The following is a 17,928-nucleotide window of genomic DNA, read 5'->3' as shown; positions in this document are numbered from 1 at the left end:
CCTTGAAATGAACTCAGGGAGGCAGAGCCTCGATATGGTGCAGGCTCTGCCCACTGGTGGCTGAATCCTAAATCACTTCATGTGAGTTATAGGTACCAGGCTTTCTCCAGATTTCCAGGTCCTCTCTCCCAGAGCACATCTCCAAATACAAGAGACTCGGGCACAAGCAGCAGCCAGTTCCCAACTCAAACATTGCCAGCCATGGGCATGCAAAGAACGAGAAATAGGGTACTGGCCACATTGTTTGAGCCCTAATCTGGCCCTGCCCCCAAATCTACCGCACCATTCGGTTACATAAGGCAGTAGGTTCCTTTCTTATTCAAGTCAATATAAATGGGGTGTTCCCTTCCATTACCTGCCATAGAAGTCGCAACTGACAGGTAAGACCCAAGGATCTCAGGATGTGTGACCTCTGTCACCTCTGACCTGTTTGCACCCATTGTTCCCTGTAGCTCTTTAACCTCCAAACCTGAATGCCACCTTTCCATTCCTCGAAGGTGCCATTACCAAGGAGACTTCTGGGAACTCTATTCTTTGACTAACCAACTCCTATTCATTCCACTTTTTCCAGGAGGACTCCCAGAATCCCTCCCCATTCCACCAAAAGGTTCACATACTTTCTCTAAGCATCCCGAACCTCCTCTCTCATAACCTTCGCTGTGTCGGAAATGAACCTGGCACCAAGTAAACATCCAACAACTATTTCTTTTAAGTAATTATGAAGACAGGCAGCTCACTTCCCAAAGCAACCCAATTGAGAACTCTTCTATCAGAATGTCTTCCTTTCTATTACACAGAAACTTGCTCCCCCATAACCTCTACACACAAGCACCAATGTCACCTCCTGGAACCCAGTGAATCATTCCAATCCAGTCACTGTGAACCGGTGGCCTCTGGCCTGCAGACATGTTTGGTTTGACTCACACAGTTTATTGTTTGTTTGCTTTTTAAAATCTGAATTAGTAGCCAATTCAAGAGATTCCGTCTAAAGACCAGATATCCAGCTTCTTATGAAAAAACAAAACAAAACAAAACAGAGTCATGTGGCAACAGTGGGCCCACAATGCCAATGGCAGTAATTGCAGGAGCTGAGCAGCACCTGCTTCCCTGGCACGTGCCCTCCAGTTTACAACAGCCAACACCTGGCCCACATCACTCATGTGTCTAACTGACCCCTTGTCGATGTTGGATTCAGCGACTCTGCTGTAATCTAGATCCCATATTTTAGAATTTCCTTCTCTACTGTCTTGACCTATCCAGTGGTTCTCAACCTTCTGGCCCTTTAAATACAGTTCCTCATATTGTGACCCAACCATAAAATTATTTTCGTTGCTACTTCATAACTGTAATGTTGCTACTGTTATGAATCGTAATGTAAATATCTGATGTGCAGGATGGTCTTAGGCGAGCCCTGTGAAAGGGTTGTTCGACCGCCAAAGGGGTCGCGATGCACAGGTTGAGAACCGCTGACTATGCAAACTGGCTTTGCCTCCCTGATAAGGCCTGAGCTCTCAGAGTAGAGGTGGATGTCCTATACGTCTCCTGCCCTCTCCCAGCCCCCAATTCTGCAAAATGAGGGGCCCAGTGAATATTTGCTGACTGACTGCTTATTAGACACATATGTATCTAGTCCAGCTTTTCCTTGTCAACCCTCCCCTCTCCCCACCTACAGCTTACCTTGCCTTGTCCCTTTTCACTCCTCCCTCCTCTGGGAGGGGGAGGGAACAGGAGTAAGAAGCCATGGTTCACACTGCATGGCACTAAGAAAACATGGAACCTCACAGCCCTGTGGGGAAGCCCAGCCTGAAAACCAAGGCCGGATGGCATATATGAGGGAGGAAGAAAGGATCCCAGAGGAGCTCCCCGAAAGAAGGTTGGGCATTACATCTGGAAGGCTGAAGAGGTTGCCGGGCAAAAACACTAGCTGTCTATAAAGGGCTAGACATATCATCACAAAAAAACTGTAAGGATGCGCCCTCCAAAATATTTGTATTTATTTGTGGACTACAAATTCTTCATGCTGATATACCAATATTATGTATATTGTAAAACATTTAGAAATATGTAAACTAAAGAAGGAGGCAATAAAAAATTTTATGGATGAAATGATGTGCTATCTGGAATGTACTTCAAAATAATCAGGGGAGAGGGAAAGAATGGGGGTTGGCAGAGATGAAACCAACCTGACCACAAGTTAATAACGGTTGAAGCTGGATAAGATAGAGGGGAATTTTAATGCTATTCTCTTTACTTTGGTGTATTGTTTTTCAAATCTTGGACATACAAAACTTTAAAAGTAAATAAATAACTATGATTAACAGGCCTAATATTTTCTTCACAAATCCCAAGGGATGGTTTTGCACCACATCCCTGAGGTCTGTGCGCCACACTTTGCTAACCCCTGGGACAGAGGGCTGACCCCGTTGAAATATTTGGGATCTAATGACTAGATTTCAGTTTCATTCAGGCCTGGGGGCTACCTGTTTGTTGCCTTCCAGGTTCTGTGCCCTGGCACTACACAGACCGTCCCATATGAATGTCTGCTTACTGACTGTTCCTATGTTAGACCTTGTGCCAGACACTTTTTAAATATATTTCTCTCCATTAACCAAATGAAGCATGAAGACACTGCTAAAGTTCAGGGCAATTTAGTAACGTGCTGGAAATTACGCAGTTAAAAATGAACCGACTCAAAGCTGTTGTCCCTGAATGTCAACTGTAATGGAAAAACAAGGATTTATTTTTTAAACTGTTGCCCCTTCAATATTTTGGATTTCAACACGTTTTTACACCAGGTCCAAACAGATGCAAAGTAAACCCCACGGCACATAATCCCGAAATTCCAGAGTTCTGCAAGGTTCCTGTCTGCTCATCCACTTTAAGCTCAAGGAAGGAACTCCTCAAGCAGCAACCAGAAATAGCACCAAGTTATAAAGTGCGAAGCCATCTCCTTCCCCTCCCCCGCACCCCTCCAGACTCCAGTATGATTGGCACGAAAAGCATAAGCACAGGCAAGGATGCCAGCTATAAGACAGGTATTAGTGGAGAGGAAGGGAAGGAAGTCCTAGCACAACTGGGATATTCCGTCAGAAGTCATTCAACATGCTTTTCCTTGGGCTCATGCTTACCAAGTTCAACTCAGTCATCCATCAATCATCAACTTTCTTCTACTCCAAATATTCAATTTCAGAAGAGAACAAGTCAGCAGGTTTTCCACTAGGGCTTATACTGTACACAAGGCATAGACAGAATCAAACCATATTATTTGCAAATACAGGTGATTTCTCACCCCTAAAACATTCTATATTGCCTAAGTAAACATGCAAAGCACCTAAAACATGACATTCCTAGTATAATGGACATTATTTTAGGGAAAATACAAACCTTACCTAACATCACTGTCTATCAGCATGCGGTTACAGGAAAGGCATCAAGATGTTTATGTCCAGTAACCACAGAAGCTCCAGGGGTGATGGCCAAAGAAACAAGACATGGGATCACATGAAGACATACAAGAGTCACAGCCGCCCCCTATTCAGGCATTTAAAGATATGCCAACTACCTTGTCCAGTGCCATCAAAGGGGATTAGAAATGCCTGATGAACTACTGATTTGGATACCCTTCATGACTGAAGCTGCTGCTGCTTTCAGGATTGGCCTGTGTATGCAGACAGTTCACTGAAAGACCGAGAGAGGAATAGCCACCTTCTGTGACCTCACCAGATGGGCTTGGGCAGCCCTCTTCTGTACTCCCATAATGCCCTGTTCCTCTCTCCACCATGGCTCTAACCCACTGCATTCTAAAACCTCTCTGCCTCTCACTAACCTCCGGTATCATAACACCTGCTTTTGTATGTCTCCATCATCAGTTGAGAGCTAAGGGCACGGACCAGGCCTTATTCACCTTACTTCTCCCAGCTTTGTCTAACCCAAGGTCCCTCATAGAGCAGAAGCCCCCCCGCCCCCAAAGTTTGCTGAACATTTGTTACAGAAATGAACAATGCACTTAAGAAATGCTGTTCAACTGCATACAAAGGAGGCCACCTTTTCACTTTCAGCTGCAGCCACTATGTACAGTGCTCTTGTGTTTTCAGCGAACACCACACCCAAGTTGAGACCTTCAGTTTCTGAAATCACATCTGTCCCGGCTGCTGCTCTTTCTGCATCTGGAGTGGAAGCTCCAGTTTGTGCTTCTGGTATTTCTTCTGCCTCTACTAGAGGGACCTCCCACCACCCCCACCACCATCCCCTTCCAGGCCACATACAGCAGCTGTCTGACCAACCTGCTGGTGTGCCTGCCAAGTTCACAGTGACCCTGCCCAGCCCAGCGGAGCTGTGTTAGAGCTAACATCAAGGCGGGCACACTGGCCGTGTGCCAGGCCCTCGCTGTTAGGAAGCCTGTATTGTCATATAATGTTAAATGGGCCTTATAAGTGCCTGGTGAAATGGCTCCCAGAGCCAGACATGCCTCCTAACAAGCAGGCATTGTTGCTGAACTGTTTTACCTGTGCAATCTTACCTCCTCCTCCAGATTATAAATGTGCGGGGCTGTGCTGGAATACCTCCTTGTAAATCTGCTAAACACCTAGCATAGTGCTCTGTGCGCAGTAAGCTTTCAATGAATATTTCTCCATTTAAGAACAACCACACCCACCAACAGTTCCCAGCCCAGCCTCCCATGAACAGGTGCCTTCACATGCACTCTTCCCACTAGGTCCACAGAGCAAATCTCTGGGAAGAATCACCATTCCCAAATTTGCAAGTGAAGATCATCTCACTTGCAAGGAGCGACGCTGGAACCCAAGGTAGAGTTCTTTCCCCTCCACGATGCTGCTTGATAAAAACTTGTTGCATGAGTGAATAAGGAGCAGAAGCAAGTCTCCCTGGACACAGCCACTCTCTGCTCCCCAGATCGCAACGAAGATGGTTTTACTCACCCAGACCCCTGAGCAAACGATGATTAGGTTTTTGAATTTTACCCATGATGTGCGATGCCTGCTGCCGGGGGGTCAGTATTCAGTGATAGCTTTCCCAGGGCACTGGCAAAATTAGGTGGTGCAAATCATTTCAAGACTTTTAAAATTTTTCACCATTACTAAAAAGGAACAACAACAACAAAACAAGAACAGGCAGCCTCCAGGAAAAAAACCTTTGCAAGAAAATCTTTTAAGGTGGACCGCTTTTCAAACTGTCTTCTCTACCAGCAAGCGTAAGAACTTGTCATGGGAAACTACAGCGCTGAAAGAAAGCCTGGTTTTTGTTTTTGTAAAATTACCCCTTGCAACCTCCTGTGAGCAATGTATGTGCTGCCATTCGAAATGTGCAAGCAGGCCCCGTTTCAGGACTAACTTTGCCATTTCTCAAAACTAAAAAAAAAAAAAGTCTTTGGAGAATTTCAGCCTCAACAGGAGCAATTTAAAAGTCTGAACGTAGGCTTTTTACATATATACTTTGACGTTTCTCATCAAGTAAGATGCTGTCCAGAAAGGCCTGCACTGAGCTGGAAATGCCAAGGTCAAATGAAAGGAGTCAATCCCTTCATCACGGGAGGGCATATTTTTCTTTCCTACAAAGAGACACAAGCTTTCCCCAGCCCCCTCACAGGGAAGTCTGCCCAGCTCACCTTAATGTCCACATGAGGCTTCCTACCTCGAACAACAGATTAGCTCTGCAGCTATAAAATTCAGCATTCCACAGGGAGGGCTATATAATCTGCACTTTAGGTCACTAACCCCACAAAATTTCAGTCCCAGGGAACAAATTCCAGAGGATTACAGAGGGACATGTGAAGCTCACAATCTTTGTTCTATGGGTCAAAAACCTAACCTGCCTTAGATTTTATTTTACAAGTACCCCCTACCTCCCCCCCCCCCCCAAAAAGCTGGCAGTCTAACAAAATTAAAAAGAGACTCTCCCCAATCCTCTCAGATAGAGGCAAGTGGCAGATCAAGGTACAGCTAAGAAGAGGAATTTAAATATTAAATACAGTATGTGCTTCTCCTTTCAAAAAAGGAGAGAAGCCACTTCACATTTTGCCAGACAAAACCCTGTCCCCAGGAGGCCAGTTTCCACAATGAGGTTGCAAAGGTGTTAGAAAGAGGCCAGTTGGGAGGAGATAAAGGGCCATTTGGGCACAAACCCCCCACTGATCGGGGCTTTTTTCTAAAGTGTCTCCTTTTCAACAGAGAAGCCTTTTAAAACTACATTTGCTTTGGATCCCTACCTAAATGACAATGTGTTAGGATCCGATTTCACCTTTTGTCAAGGATCGGGTGAGAAACAGTAAAACTGCTGTCAGCATCTTAGAGAAAGCAAGCCCTTCGCTTATATGGGGAAGGAGGTAAAAAAAAATCCTAGGGTTCCCTTGTCCAGCCCCAGTTACGGGCTGAAGGTGACAAATGCCTACTGATCTTACAAGCACAGTCCAACACAGCAACCTAGGAAATGTCCTTTATTAAAAGAGGTGCCTCCATGCAAAAATGCAATTGTTTGTGCTCTAAATTGAAACATTCACCAGTGTTCTTCCTAACATTTTAGTTCTATTTCCTCTCACAGCGGCTTCACTCCTAAGAACTCTGTCAACAACCATCAGAGATCACAAAATGTCTATGGAAGAAAATTACAACTAGATCTGAACCTGAAAGTTCTGCATAGAAAAGGACAGTTAAGTGGGGTAACTTAAAAAGGTTGTCTGTTACTATGCAAATGAAGAACCCGACTCTATTGCACTTCAGGGCTGCTATCTAGAAGAAAGACTGTACAGAATTCTCGTTCAAGCAAACCAACCACTCTTCAACCTCACCTTACTGTTAAAAAATAATAGTAATCCTAATTGTCTTCCACTTTAGTGTAAAAGGTCTGCAGAATTTGCTTTAGGAAAACTGCATCATCCTGGGAGGAGACTGAGGAGGTCGCAGGGAAGAGGGTTTTTAAAAAAAAAAAAAGGGGGGGGGGTGTCAGAAACCTGAGTCCTACCAAAGCGACACAAAACCCCACCTAAGTGACTCAAAACACCTCTCCCTCCTGGTGGGAGGTGGACTGGTGGTCACAGTAAAATCGAACTCTGAAACCTGTTCAAAGAACACATTCCTGGAAACTTCGTTCTTTCGAAGACCACATGCATCACCATTGTTGCTGTTAGAAGGCATAAGAGGTTGTTTTCCTGAAGAAATTACAGCGAAGGTTTCAGACCCCCATGTCATCTCAACCTCTCCTCATCGAAGGGGCCTTACCAGCCAAGTGGCAGGTTAGAATAACGGCGGGACAGACTCTCCAGGTGGTGGCTGTGCAGCAATGTTTACTAAGTGCTGTGTTGCTGGTTATTAGTAACATCGTCAGGATTCCCTATTAGACCCGCGCTTTCTTTTGGAAGCTCCCTCCCCCTCCTGGGGAGGAACCGCGCTGTAAACAAACGGGAAACATAGGAACCTCATTCACTGTGTTCCCACTCCCCACCCCCAAAAGGCAGGTACAAAACAAAACAAAGATCGTACAGCGGACAGCACGCAACGGACAATAGCAATAACAACAAAAGTCTCCCCCACAGGACAAGAGTCGGGAATCCACCAGGAATCTACCAAGCCAGCCCCTCCCCCAGGGCACCCGGCAGGGACGGGGAGCTCGGAGTCCGCTCAGAGCCTCTCTCCGAAGGGACCCAGGTGGACCGGGAGCAGCCGGGTGCCTCCCCTCCCGGCGCCCCTGAATGCGCGCGGTAGGGGTGGACACGAGGAGGTGGTCCAGGGGTAGGCTGGGGGCCTCGGAAAATCATCCGAGCCAGGCGGGGCCGGCTGCCCCCGGGTGGGTACACAAAGAGGGAAGGGAAGTTTGCAGGGGCGACGGGGTAAAAACCAGACTAAGAAGGAGAATCGTGCACATTAGGGAAGAAGGTGGGAGGGAACCGGAGAATCCTTGCGGAGATAAAAGAACTGGGTGGGAGGGAGGGAAAGGGGGTCCCGTGCAAAGAGCAAGGGCTTCTGCAGAGGAAAAGGGGAGGAGTACCTGAGTGCAAGGAAGAGTGGGTGTGCATATGGGCGTGGGGGACCCTGTGCAGAGAACAGAGGTAGCCGGGAGAAGGGGAAGGGGAAGGGGGAGGGGGCTGTGCGTGCCAGAGAGGTCGGTGCACGGTCAAGGGGACCTGCACTGGGGAAGGGGCTCTGCGCAGGAGAGGCAGAATGCCTGGCAAGTTTGGGGGCGCCATGGGGGCCCCTTACCTGCATGGTGACGACCCCCAGCTCCTCTGCCGCTAGCCTCCGCATCTGGCTCGCCAGCACTTGCGCCTCGTCCAGGATGGAGAAGTCGGCGTGGGCCACCGTGCCCAGCAGCCAGCACGCCACCAGGCAGAACAGCCAGAGGGACGGCCGCAGCGCTCCCGCCCCGGCCCGGCCGGGCAAGCCCCGGCAGCCGCGGGCCGGGGCGGCCGCCCCCGCCCGCTCCTCTTCCTCCGGCTCGCGGGCCATGCTGCCTCCCCCGACTCCCCGCCGCAGGGCTCCGGGAAGCAGGGAGAGAGCCACCGGAGGTGCGCCCAGGGCCCGCTCGGCGCACCCCGCAAAACTTTCTTCCCCGGGTCCAGACGCCTCTGCGCGCGCCGCGGCGGCTTCCAAACTTAGGGGGCGCCCGGCTACAGCGCGGGAGCGCGGGCGGCCACCATCGCCAGCTCCAGCGGCGGGCGGGAGAGGAAGCGGCCCCCAGCGGGTCCCCGGGACACTCAAGCAGCCCCCGCGACGCTGTGGCGTCGGGAAGAGCGGCGGCGCCTGCCTCCGGGGGTGCGGGCCGTGCAGCCGCGGGGCTGACAGCCGGGGCGCAAGCCGGGAGCCGCCGAGCTTTCGCTTCCCGGAGTCCGGGCGCCGGGAGGCGGCGGCGGCGAGGGCGGCCGGCAGCACCCAGCGGAGGCGGAGCGGCAATCGGGCTGCTGGGCCAGGGCAGCCACCCGAACGAGAAGGGAGAGGGGGAGGTTTGAGAGAGAGAAAAAAAAAAGAACAGAAAGAAAGAAAGCGGTGGGGAAAAGGGAGGTGTCTGGTGCCACCACGCTGCGCTCCGGCTCCGCGCACTTCCCGGCTCTGCCGCCACCGAGACTGCGGTGATTTATGGAAGGAGCAAGAGAGGCGGGGAAATTCCCCCAGTCGCCCCTCCTCTCTTTCCCTCACTCCCGCCCCAGAGCTGGCCCCCGGAGACGCCAGAGGCAGGAGAAAAGGCTCTCTTCCCGGGTACCAGCCCTGCCAGGGCTGGGTCACTTGGACCCTCCGGTTGCCTGGCACTGCGACCCACCCCAGCTTTCCCCGCCTCTGCCAAAGCGAGGGACTCCAGGATCCCACCCGTTCAAGGTCCCCCCATCCCCAAATCCCTTTAAGTTCCAGGACCCTGGCCTTCTGCCCGGCAGAGCTTTGGGAAGGGGGGGACTGCCGCGTATGCGTCCTCTGCTTTTCTTCGATGTTAATAACAATAGCTAGCACTGGTTGCACCAACAGATTTCTTTTTTTTTTTAAATCAGCTACTTTGTGCCCTGCAATGTGCTCTGGGGTTTGTAAGATTATCCTTTAATCCCCACCACATCCCTATGAGGTACATGTCTTTATCCCAAATTTTTACGTAACAAAGACTGAGGCTTAGAGAGGTGGGATCAATTGCCAGAAGATGACCCAGGGGAAAAGAGGCAGGGCCAGAAGTGAAGCACAAGTCTGACTCCGAGGCTCTGGCTCTTACAGATGACATCGTTCTTTCAGCCTCTCTTTGAAAATGAACCATCTGATCCCATCAAAAGCAAAAACAAAACAAAATAAACACCAACAGCACTGCTGAACCTGAACCGGAGCTTGCCCCCACACATCTATTTCTCTGGAGCATGAGAGGCAAGAAAGGTTAACCTTCCTGTTCCCGTCGTCCCCCCGCCCCCTCCGCACCCCAGGCCTGGCTGAGCCTCTCTGGGGGTTATTAAAGCTGCCATTCTTCCTTCCAGACGTTGTGAGATTACTACTTGTAGGTTCCTAGAACACAGAGCCATGACCAGGAAGATCAGGGCGACCTAGACCGGTGGTAGCAGGACTAGAACCTGGAGGTCGTGCGCTCTTCTCTTTACAGCAAAACCTTCTGCTTTACTTCTTTGACTAGATTGTCTTACAAACACACCTCCTGCGAGCCTTCCCTGGTCCACTGTACCTGGTTGATTGTGTCTGTCATCTGAATTCCCAAATCAGTGCTGCCTGTGCTATAGATTCTGTTTTCATTTTGTGGCACTCTCCACTCTGTGCCCCCTTGAGAGAGTCAAAGCAGACTCTTGCACAAGATCACTTTATATCTGCCATGTTTGCTTTACACAATTCACACATATCAGAACTAAGATAAGCCTGCTTGGGGCAGGCACCAATCCGTCGCTCCACCATCCACACTTAGTTCAGGACCAAGCCCAAAGTAGGTGCTGTACCAGTAAAAGTGATTCTTGAATTAATAATAGGATAAAAAAATCTATATGTCGCCTTCTGTCCCCAGAGTTGAATTGACATTTGGTAGAGAGATGATCCTGTAACTTCTGCTTTTTATTGTCATGCCATTGCGCATGATAGTGAATCTATCCATGAAGCAAAAAAGATTAGCCAGATGGTAAGTGGAAGAGAAACAAAACAAAAATAATAATGGCATCTAGCACTATTAATTTTTTGTATTGGATTCTTCAAGGTCATTGTCGCCAAAGTTGTCACACGTTGCTAAGCTATCCTTCTGAAACTCCTTCTTTGGCTTCTCCTTTTTTGACAATATTTTTGTATACCATTACTATGAGGGGACCCGTTTTCGAAGGACTTTAACTCTATGTCCCTTTTTTTCACCCTCGGGTTATTTTTGAGAACTCTTGGTGCACCCATGCCTTCAATTATCACCAAGACATCAGACTTTTTGCAAACTTCTAAACAAAGCTCAGCCTCCCCTTGGAGCTGGAATGAACCGATGAATCCAACTATTTACTGACTTCTCTACTAGATATACCTGAACTAAAACTCATTCCTCTTTTTCCCTACTCTCCACCTAAATCTGTATGTGACTGCAAACGGGAAGGTGGATGTCATCCTTTTTCCAGCCTGGCGCTTCACTCCCTACACACAAGACCTGCTGCCTCTCATATCCATCCCCGCTCTCCATCTGTGTCCCTTCGCCCGGCCTCAGCGCCTCATCACAGTTCACCTGTGGTTGTGACCACTGTCTCCTCTCAGGCCTCCATGCAGTCCATCTCACCCCCAACATTCTATTCTCCACACTGAAACCAAAATCACCTTCCTAAAAGTGAAGTCTGAACCTGTCTCTCACTAACCTAAACGTTTCTGATGCCCCGTCTCAGAGACATTAACTTACAATAAACAAGGCTCTCTGTGTGCTGGCTTATCTGCCTTTCTGGCCTTATTGAAGCTACTCTGCCCCCAAATCCTCACCAGCCCCCAGAAAAGACCTTTGCTGGTGGCCCTGAATGCCCTCCCTTTCTCTTCACCTGGTAGGTCCCTACTGAGCGGGGAGTCACCTCTGGGAAGCCTTCTCTGGCTCTGTCCCCCTGGTATTTATTGCCCCTTCTCCGGTGCTCCAAAGCTCTCGGTTCCTCTCTCTGCAGTATTGTCCCGCAGCAGTTAACAGCAGTATTGTGATTATTTGAAAGTCTTGTTCTCTCCTCCCTAATCCTTCTCATTAAGTTCCTTGACCACAGGTAGCCTTAGGGTGCACCTACTGCGCTGCAAATCCTGTGCTTCATCTCAAGTCTGCCAGAGCAGAATCTCTGGAGCTGGGCTAGGTCCCAGGTGTGCATGTCACAGACCCCACCACCCAGATGAGTCTTATGAACCAGGTTAGACTGCAAACAAGCTCCCCAGATGGTTACTCATTCATCTGGGAGCTCTAGCATTTCCAGCCAGTGCCTACACCCAATGGTTTCTCAGTACCCAGAAAGGGCTATGTGATATTTATGTTGAGAGTGGGGAAAAGTTTCAGAGAAATAAAGTCATTAGCCCAAAGTAATGCAACTTTTAGTTGGTGGCGCCAGTGTAGAAACCCAGGTCTTCAAATGGCAAGCTCTGAGCTACGAGTCTGGTGCTAGAAAAAAATGTTTACACACATAACATATACTGGTACATGATAGACCAATAAAAGATTGTTGCCTAACAAACTGCCAGCCTTCATGTCCCCAGCCCACGTAAGTGAAATTGCCCCACCATCAACCTCTGCTCAGTATTAGCTGAGTGTGTCCCAGAGGGGTAACTTGGACCAGGGTGGGCATGTGGTATGAAAGTAAGCCAATCTATAGCACCCAAGGCATGGCCAACAGATCAGCTGTTGGAGCTAATTTTCATTCTCAAAAATTTTACTTTAGGAAACACTAAGGGGAAAAGGCAGTTAGAAGTCGTCATTGCAACCAAAAGACATAAGAAGGAGTCATAGGGGCCATGAGTCTCACAATACATATCGCAGGGAATATATAGCTGCATATAGGCACATACACACAGAGATGTGTATAGAGGACTACACATTCCCTGGTGTATGTTCATGGTTGTAGGTATAGTCATATGTGTGTGGGTAAGCATATAGCCATTAAGAGCATGGATACTGGAATCAGAAAACCTGGATTCCATCTCAAGGACAAGACTCATTAGCTCTATCATCTCTGTAAAGTTTAACGTTTCTTACCCTCAGTTTCTTCATCTGTACCATATAAACAATAATACCCAGAGTTTTTGTGAAAAGGTACATAAAGCACTTATCCTAGCATCTGTTATATACATAGAAGCACCCAGGAAATAGTGGGTCTGATTCTGCACACAGAACTATGAGGGAGCAAACATCACAGATAAAGCTAAGAAAGCCGATTGGAGAAAGTGCGGTACATAGAACATGTGACCCGTGAGAGGTCACCAGAGCTAATTTTCCCATTCCAACTCCAGTCCACATGTTCTATTAATAACAGACTCATTTTTTTCTCTCTTGTCTCGATGTAACTCTCAGGACTAAGTTCAATCATTTGCTCTATACAGCGAGGACACTACAGACTGTGTAACTATTTAAACTACAAAATAATGAAAAGACTGGTTAAGTGGGTCCCAACTGTGCCTAGAAGACAGTAGACCACCATGAAAATTATCTCGTGGTCTTCTTGCTTGTGACTGAGCTGGACACCTGTTCGCTAGTTGTTTCCTTTCCGTAAGCCCAACACTTAACATGCAGCCTTGTTCTTGTCCATTCGTAATTCCTTTTTCTCCATCTTAATGTTTCTCAAAGTGTGGTCTACAATCACCTATGGCAGAATCACCTGTCGGGGACTCTGTCTGCTTTATTCACTGCCACAGAATCTAGCACAATTCCAGACCAGAGTAGAAACCCAAAAGAGTGTTAGATCAAAGAACTGAGAAAAGGGTGATCCTTGAAGCATTCATTCTGTGCAAAGAGGAGCACAAGCAATTTTATTCTGTGACTGCTAAAGAAGAACAGACCAAGATTCCTCATCAAATTGGCAGCTCTTCCATATTTGCGGGGGGCGGGGGGGGGGGCGGGTTGGGAGGGAGGTATAAATCCACTTAAGTGATAGACCACCTCATGGTACTTTTTGGGCAAGATTCTCACCACAGAGAAACTCCATGTCAAATTGCTGTGAGGAACTCTCAGTCAGATTTCCAAAAATGTGGTATGGAGTTTCCAAGCCACCACAATTCCCCTTTGCATGCTCTGAGGTGGAAACAGGGCCAAGTTAACAACAGATTTTCAGCCTAATGCTGCTGGCAAGCCTCCCATTCAAAACAATACTGCCTGCAAACTATACTGAAACTGTGAACTCAAGGGAGCTTAGGAGAATAGAACCATGAACTCCAAGGGCAGAAATTAGTGCTCGCTCATTAACTTCTACAATAATTCAGGTCTCAACAAGTGTGCTTTACTGTTAAGTAAATGGAAATGACTTCTGGTCCAAGCAAAATCTTAGAACAAAGATCTTCCATGTTTTTCATGTTCTTCCTGCTTTTAAAAATCATCAGATTTCCCATTCCCCTTCAAATTGAGAGCTAGCAAAAATAGAACAGCAGTATGAGATATGTTTCCAACACCCAACCATGGGTCAGGTACAATATATGGCGCACAACATATCATTTCTTGAACTTTTAGTATGTTTCCTACGTTTTATCACTTAAGCATCAAAACAGAGAAGACAAGATTATTATTACAATTTCATGCACAGGCAAACTGAGGCTCAAGGTTATAGGCTAATATGCCACAGAGCTGGGATGGAAACCCAGATCTATTTTGCTCCAAACTCAATTCTTTTGCCACTCTGTCATGTGCTTCTCGCTGAATGAAAGAAATGAAATAGTAATAATTGGCACCGATAAATCTCTGCCTAAGAAACATTCTTATTTCCAAGGCAACAACTATTTTTTTTCCTGTTCATGCCAACAAACAGCTATTGAGAATTTACTCTGTACCAATAATTTTACTGGGTGCTAAGGATACACAGATGAATAAGAGGAGTTATCCTTAAGAACTTTACAGTAATTGGGGAAGTCAGAAAATATTAAGACAGATAATATCACATACAGCAAGTGCTTCAGGCCTCTCCATTTGCTGTTCCCTGTATCTTGAATGCTCCTCTTCCAGATATATGTATGTACATCACTGTCAAGAACTATGAAGTCTGAGAAACTTTACCTTATTTGCAAGCCAATAAGCCAGCCTACCGCAGCCTCAGGGACGCTGGCAGAAGAAACAGCCTCCTGGGTTAGAGACAAAGGACTTCATTACTCACAGCAACAGCAGTAGCCCTCATCATTTGTGCCAACTCCCCAAGCCCCAATTCCCACAGGCACCACGACGAGGGCCAGGTGACACTGCTCACATCAGGTAGCACTGAAGAATAGGAACCCCAAGCTTAGATAACCCACGTCTCATTTATAATAAAATGCAAACAAAACTGCCATTTGTCCCAGAGGGAGATAGCTTTAGTATGCTGGACACAGAGTAATTTTTCCCTTTGCTCCAAAGAGAGACACAATCTCTACTTGTTCACTAAATAAACTCCGTGAAAAAATGGTGCAGAACAATAGGACAGTTCATACCTTGCTCACAAGGCATGCAAAAATGCAAGAAACCCAATGGAGAATTGCTTCCCCATATTACCGTTTTCTAGTCTGGACTCAAATATGAGGGGAGGTCTCATTCCATTTAGGATTATAACCCCCTAAAACTCTCCCTCCAGGAACTCCCTCTATCCTACCTCTTTGTTGTGCTTGTACCACCTAACATCATATATATTTGCTCACTTATTTTGTTTACTGTAAGTTCCATGGAGGCAACGACTTTTGTGTGTTTTGCTAACATATCCTCATTGTTTGATATAGTACCTGGTATAGTAACTACTTAAGAAATAGTTGTCGAATTAATAAGTATAATATGAAGCATTCCAGAGGAGGTTATGCATCAGGTACAATAGAAGGGGCACTTAATCTAATGAGGGGAGAGGGCAGAGAAAACTCCACCTGAGAAATGTCATCAACACACACACACACACACACACACAATGGCATCCCTGCAGGAGAGCAAAGCTTTTTTAAAATATATATATATATATATATTTTATTGATTTTTTTTACAGAGAGGAAAGGAGAGGGATAGAGAGTTAGAAACATCGATGAGAGAGAAACATCGATCAGCTGCCTCCTGCACACTCCCCAATGGGGATGTGCCCGCAACCAAGGTACATGCCCTTGACTGGAATAGAACCCGGGACCCTTCAGTCTGCAGGCTGATGCTCTATCCACAGAAAAGCTTTTATTTTTTTATTTTTATTTTTTATATATTTTATTGATTTTTTACAGAGAGGAAGTGAGAGAGATAGAGAGTTAGAAACATCGATGAGAGAGAAACATCGATCAGCTTCCTCCTGCACATCTCCTACTGGGGATGTGCCCACAACCTAGGTACATGCCCTTGACTGGAATTGAACCTGGGACCATTCAGTCCGAAGGCCGACGCTCTATCCACTGAGCCAAACTGGTTTTGGTCAGAAAAGCTTTTAAAAATGTACAAAGAGCAAAACAAAGTGAAGAAAGGAGCTAGAAATTTACAGTTTCTATAGCATTAAGTGGGAAGGCGCAACTGATGAGAACTTTTGGTAAAAAAAAAAGGGGGACTTGGACTTTTCTCCTGTGAGGGATGGGGGCAGGGAGGGTGTTAAGGAGGGGGAGATTAGAAAGATTGCACTAGTTGTGTGGAGGATGGTTTAAGTCAGGGACTCTTTACTCAGATTTATTAGCTGAACTAAAGAGCATCTCTAAAGTCTCTAAATAATTCTACCAAGGACATTTCTAAGGGAAAAGTCGAAGTTTTCAGTTAAAACAAAACAAAACAAATGACAAAAATTAAAAATACTCAGAGTTTTAGCAAAAGCCCTCACGATTTTTATAAACATAATAGTGAAAACTTAAACATAACTTAGGGAGTCTTAGAAAGCAAAGAGGAAGAATGGGCTTTAAGTTAGTCATTTCTTTATGCTGAAATCAGATGACCCTTTCCTTGCGTGGGCTTGGTGACCCTTACTAAATATAAACAGTATAGTTTTCTTTCCATCTTACCAAAAATTTAAAAATTTTCTGAAAACTAAGAATAATAGAATTATCAGTTCACCAAATCGAAATAACGATAGGGTGAGCACTTATATGCAAGCACCATGCTACTTGCTTTGAGTTTATACTCTGGTTAGGGATGCAACATTAAACATATAAAATATGCAATCATGCCCTAGCAAGTTTGGCTCAGTGGACAAAGTGTTGGCCTGCAGACCGAAGGGTCCCAGGTTTGATTCTAGTCAAGGGTGGCCTGGGCTCAGGAGGCAACTAATCAATGTGTTTCTTTCACATCGATGTTTCTCTCTGTCTTTCCCTCTCTTTTCCACTCTCCCTAAAAAAATCAATGGGAAAATATCCTCGGGGGAGGATTAACAACAAATGCAATCACAATAAGAGATGTAAATCACAGATCAAGACTGCAATTGGAGCGATGGAACAAAGCAAATGAATTAGAAGAACAGTTGTTTGCACAGTGAAATGATGACTATATATGGAAATAAATTAATAGCTAACACTTTCTGTGTGCTTATAAGGTTCTAGGCGTGATGTTCTATGTTTTGAATGAAATTACCTCATTTAATCCCTAAAACTATGTGGCACAATAATTGAGCTCTCACTAGGTCCCAGGCACTAGGCCTAGTGTTTAAAATGGATCATTTTATTATATCTTTGCAAAGATTCTATTTTGGAAGTATTTCATCCCCATCTTACAGATTAGGACACTGAGGGTTAGCGAGATTGAGTTCTTTACCCAAGGTTTCACCAGTGGTATGTGATGGTGCCATTATTTAAGTCCAGGCCCTCACTCTTACTTACAGTGCTCTCCTGCTTCGTAATAATGTGTAGGTATTATTATCAAATCCATTTTACAATGAAGGGAACTAATCTCAGAAAAGTGGAGCCATGAACACATGTCTGTATAAAAGCCAAAAACACAGCAACATAACCACAAACCATCTTGAAAGCATAGATTTTATGTTATCAGTGTCATCCAGATGACTTGCTCTTGAATTAGTATATGAGTAACTTAGTGGTAAATGGGGCCAACCAGATTCAGATTTTTAAAACCTTTATCATTCACTCACATCAGGCAGTTTGATATATACTAGAGAGCAGAGTTGTGGCGAGCATACTTCATACCCTTAGGAGCTTACAATTTGGTGGCAAAGACAGATACTGAACTAGCAATTGCAAGAATGAGTAAGGTAGAAACTTTCAGATCAGTGTGCTTTTTGTACCGAGGTCCCCACAATGCTAGCGAATTCTAGAATTCCTACTGCAGTGGATATGTGTACTGAGCATTGTAACTTCACTCTATAGCCCCAGGGGTCAGGAAGAGGGAAAAGAAAGAAAC

General features: G+C 46.2%; 1 protein-coding gene across 2 annotated transcripts in view; it reads right to left on the bottom strand.

Annotated features, from left to right (window-relative positions):
- CACHD1 (cache domain containing 1) overlaps window positions 1–8,456 on the bottom strand; it is a 212,717-nt gene extending 204,261 nt beyond the window's left edge. Inside the window, exon 1 of one of the 2 annotated variants that reach the window (XM_070405283.1) lies at window positions 8,211–8,456. In XM_070405283.1, coding sequence (XP_070261384.1) covers window positions 8,211–8,456 — 246 coding nt within the window. The remainder of the gene's footprint in view (window positions 1–8,210) is intronic. The other variant, XM_070405284.1, reaches the window with a different exon arrangement.
- Window positions 8,457–17,928: the final 9,472 nt, after the last annotated feature.

The sequence above is a fragment of the Myotis yumanensis genome, unplaced genomic scaffold, assembly GCF_028538775.1.
Source record: "Myotis yumanensis isolate MYYU_CA2020_CCGP unplaced genomic scaffold, mMyoYum1.0.hap1 SCAF_2, whole genome shotgun sequence".
Lineage (NCBI taxonomy): Eukaryota > Metazoa > Chordata > Mammalia > Chiroptera > Vespertilionidae > Myotis > Myotis yumanensis.
The sequence above is the reverse complement of the archived record's forward strand: the minus strand, read 5'-3'. Positions and strand labels throughout refer to the sequence as shown.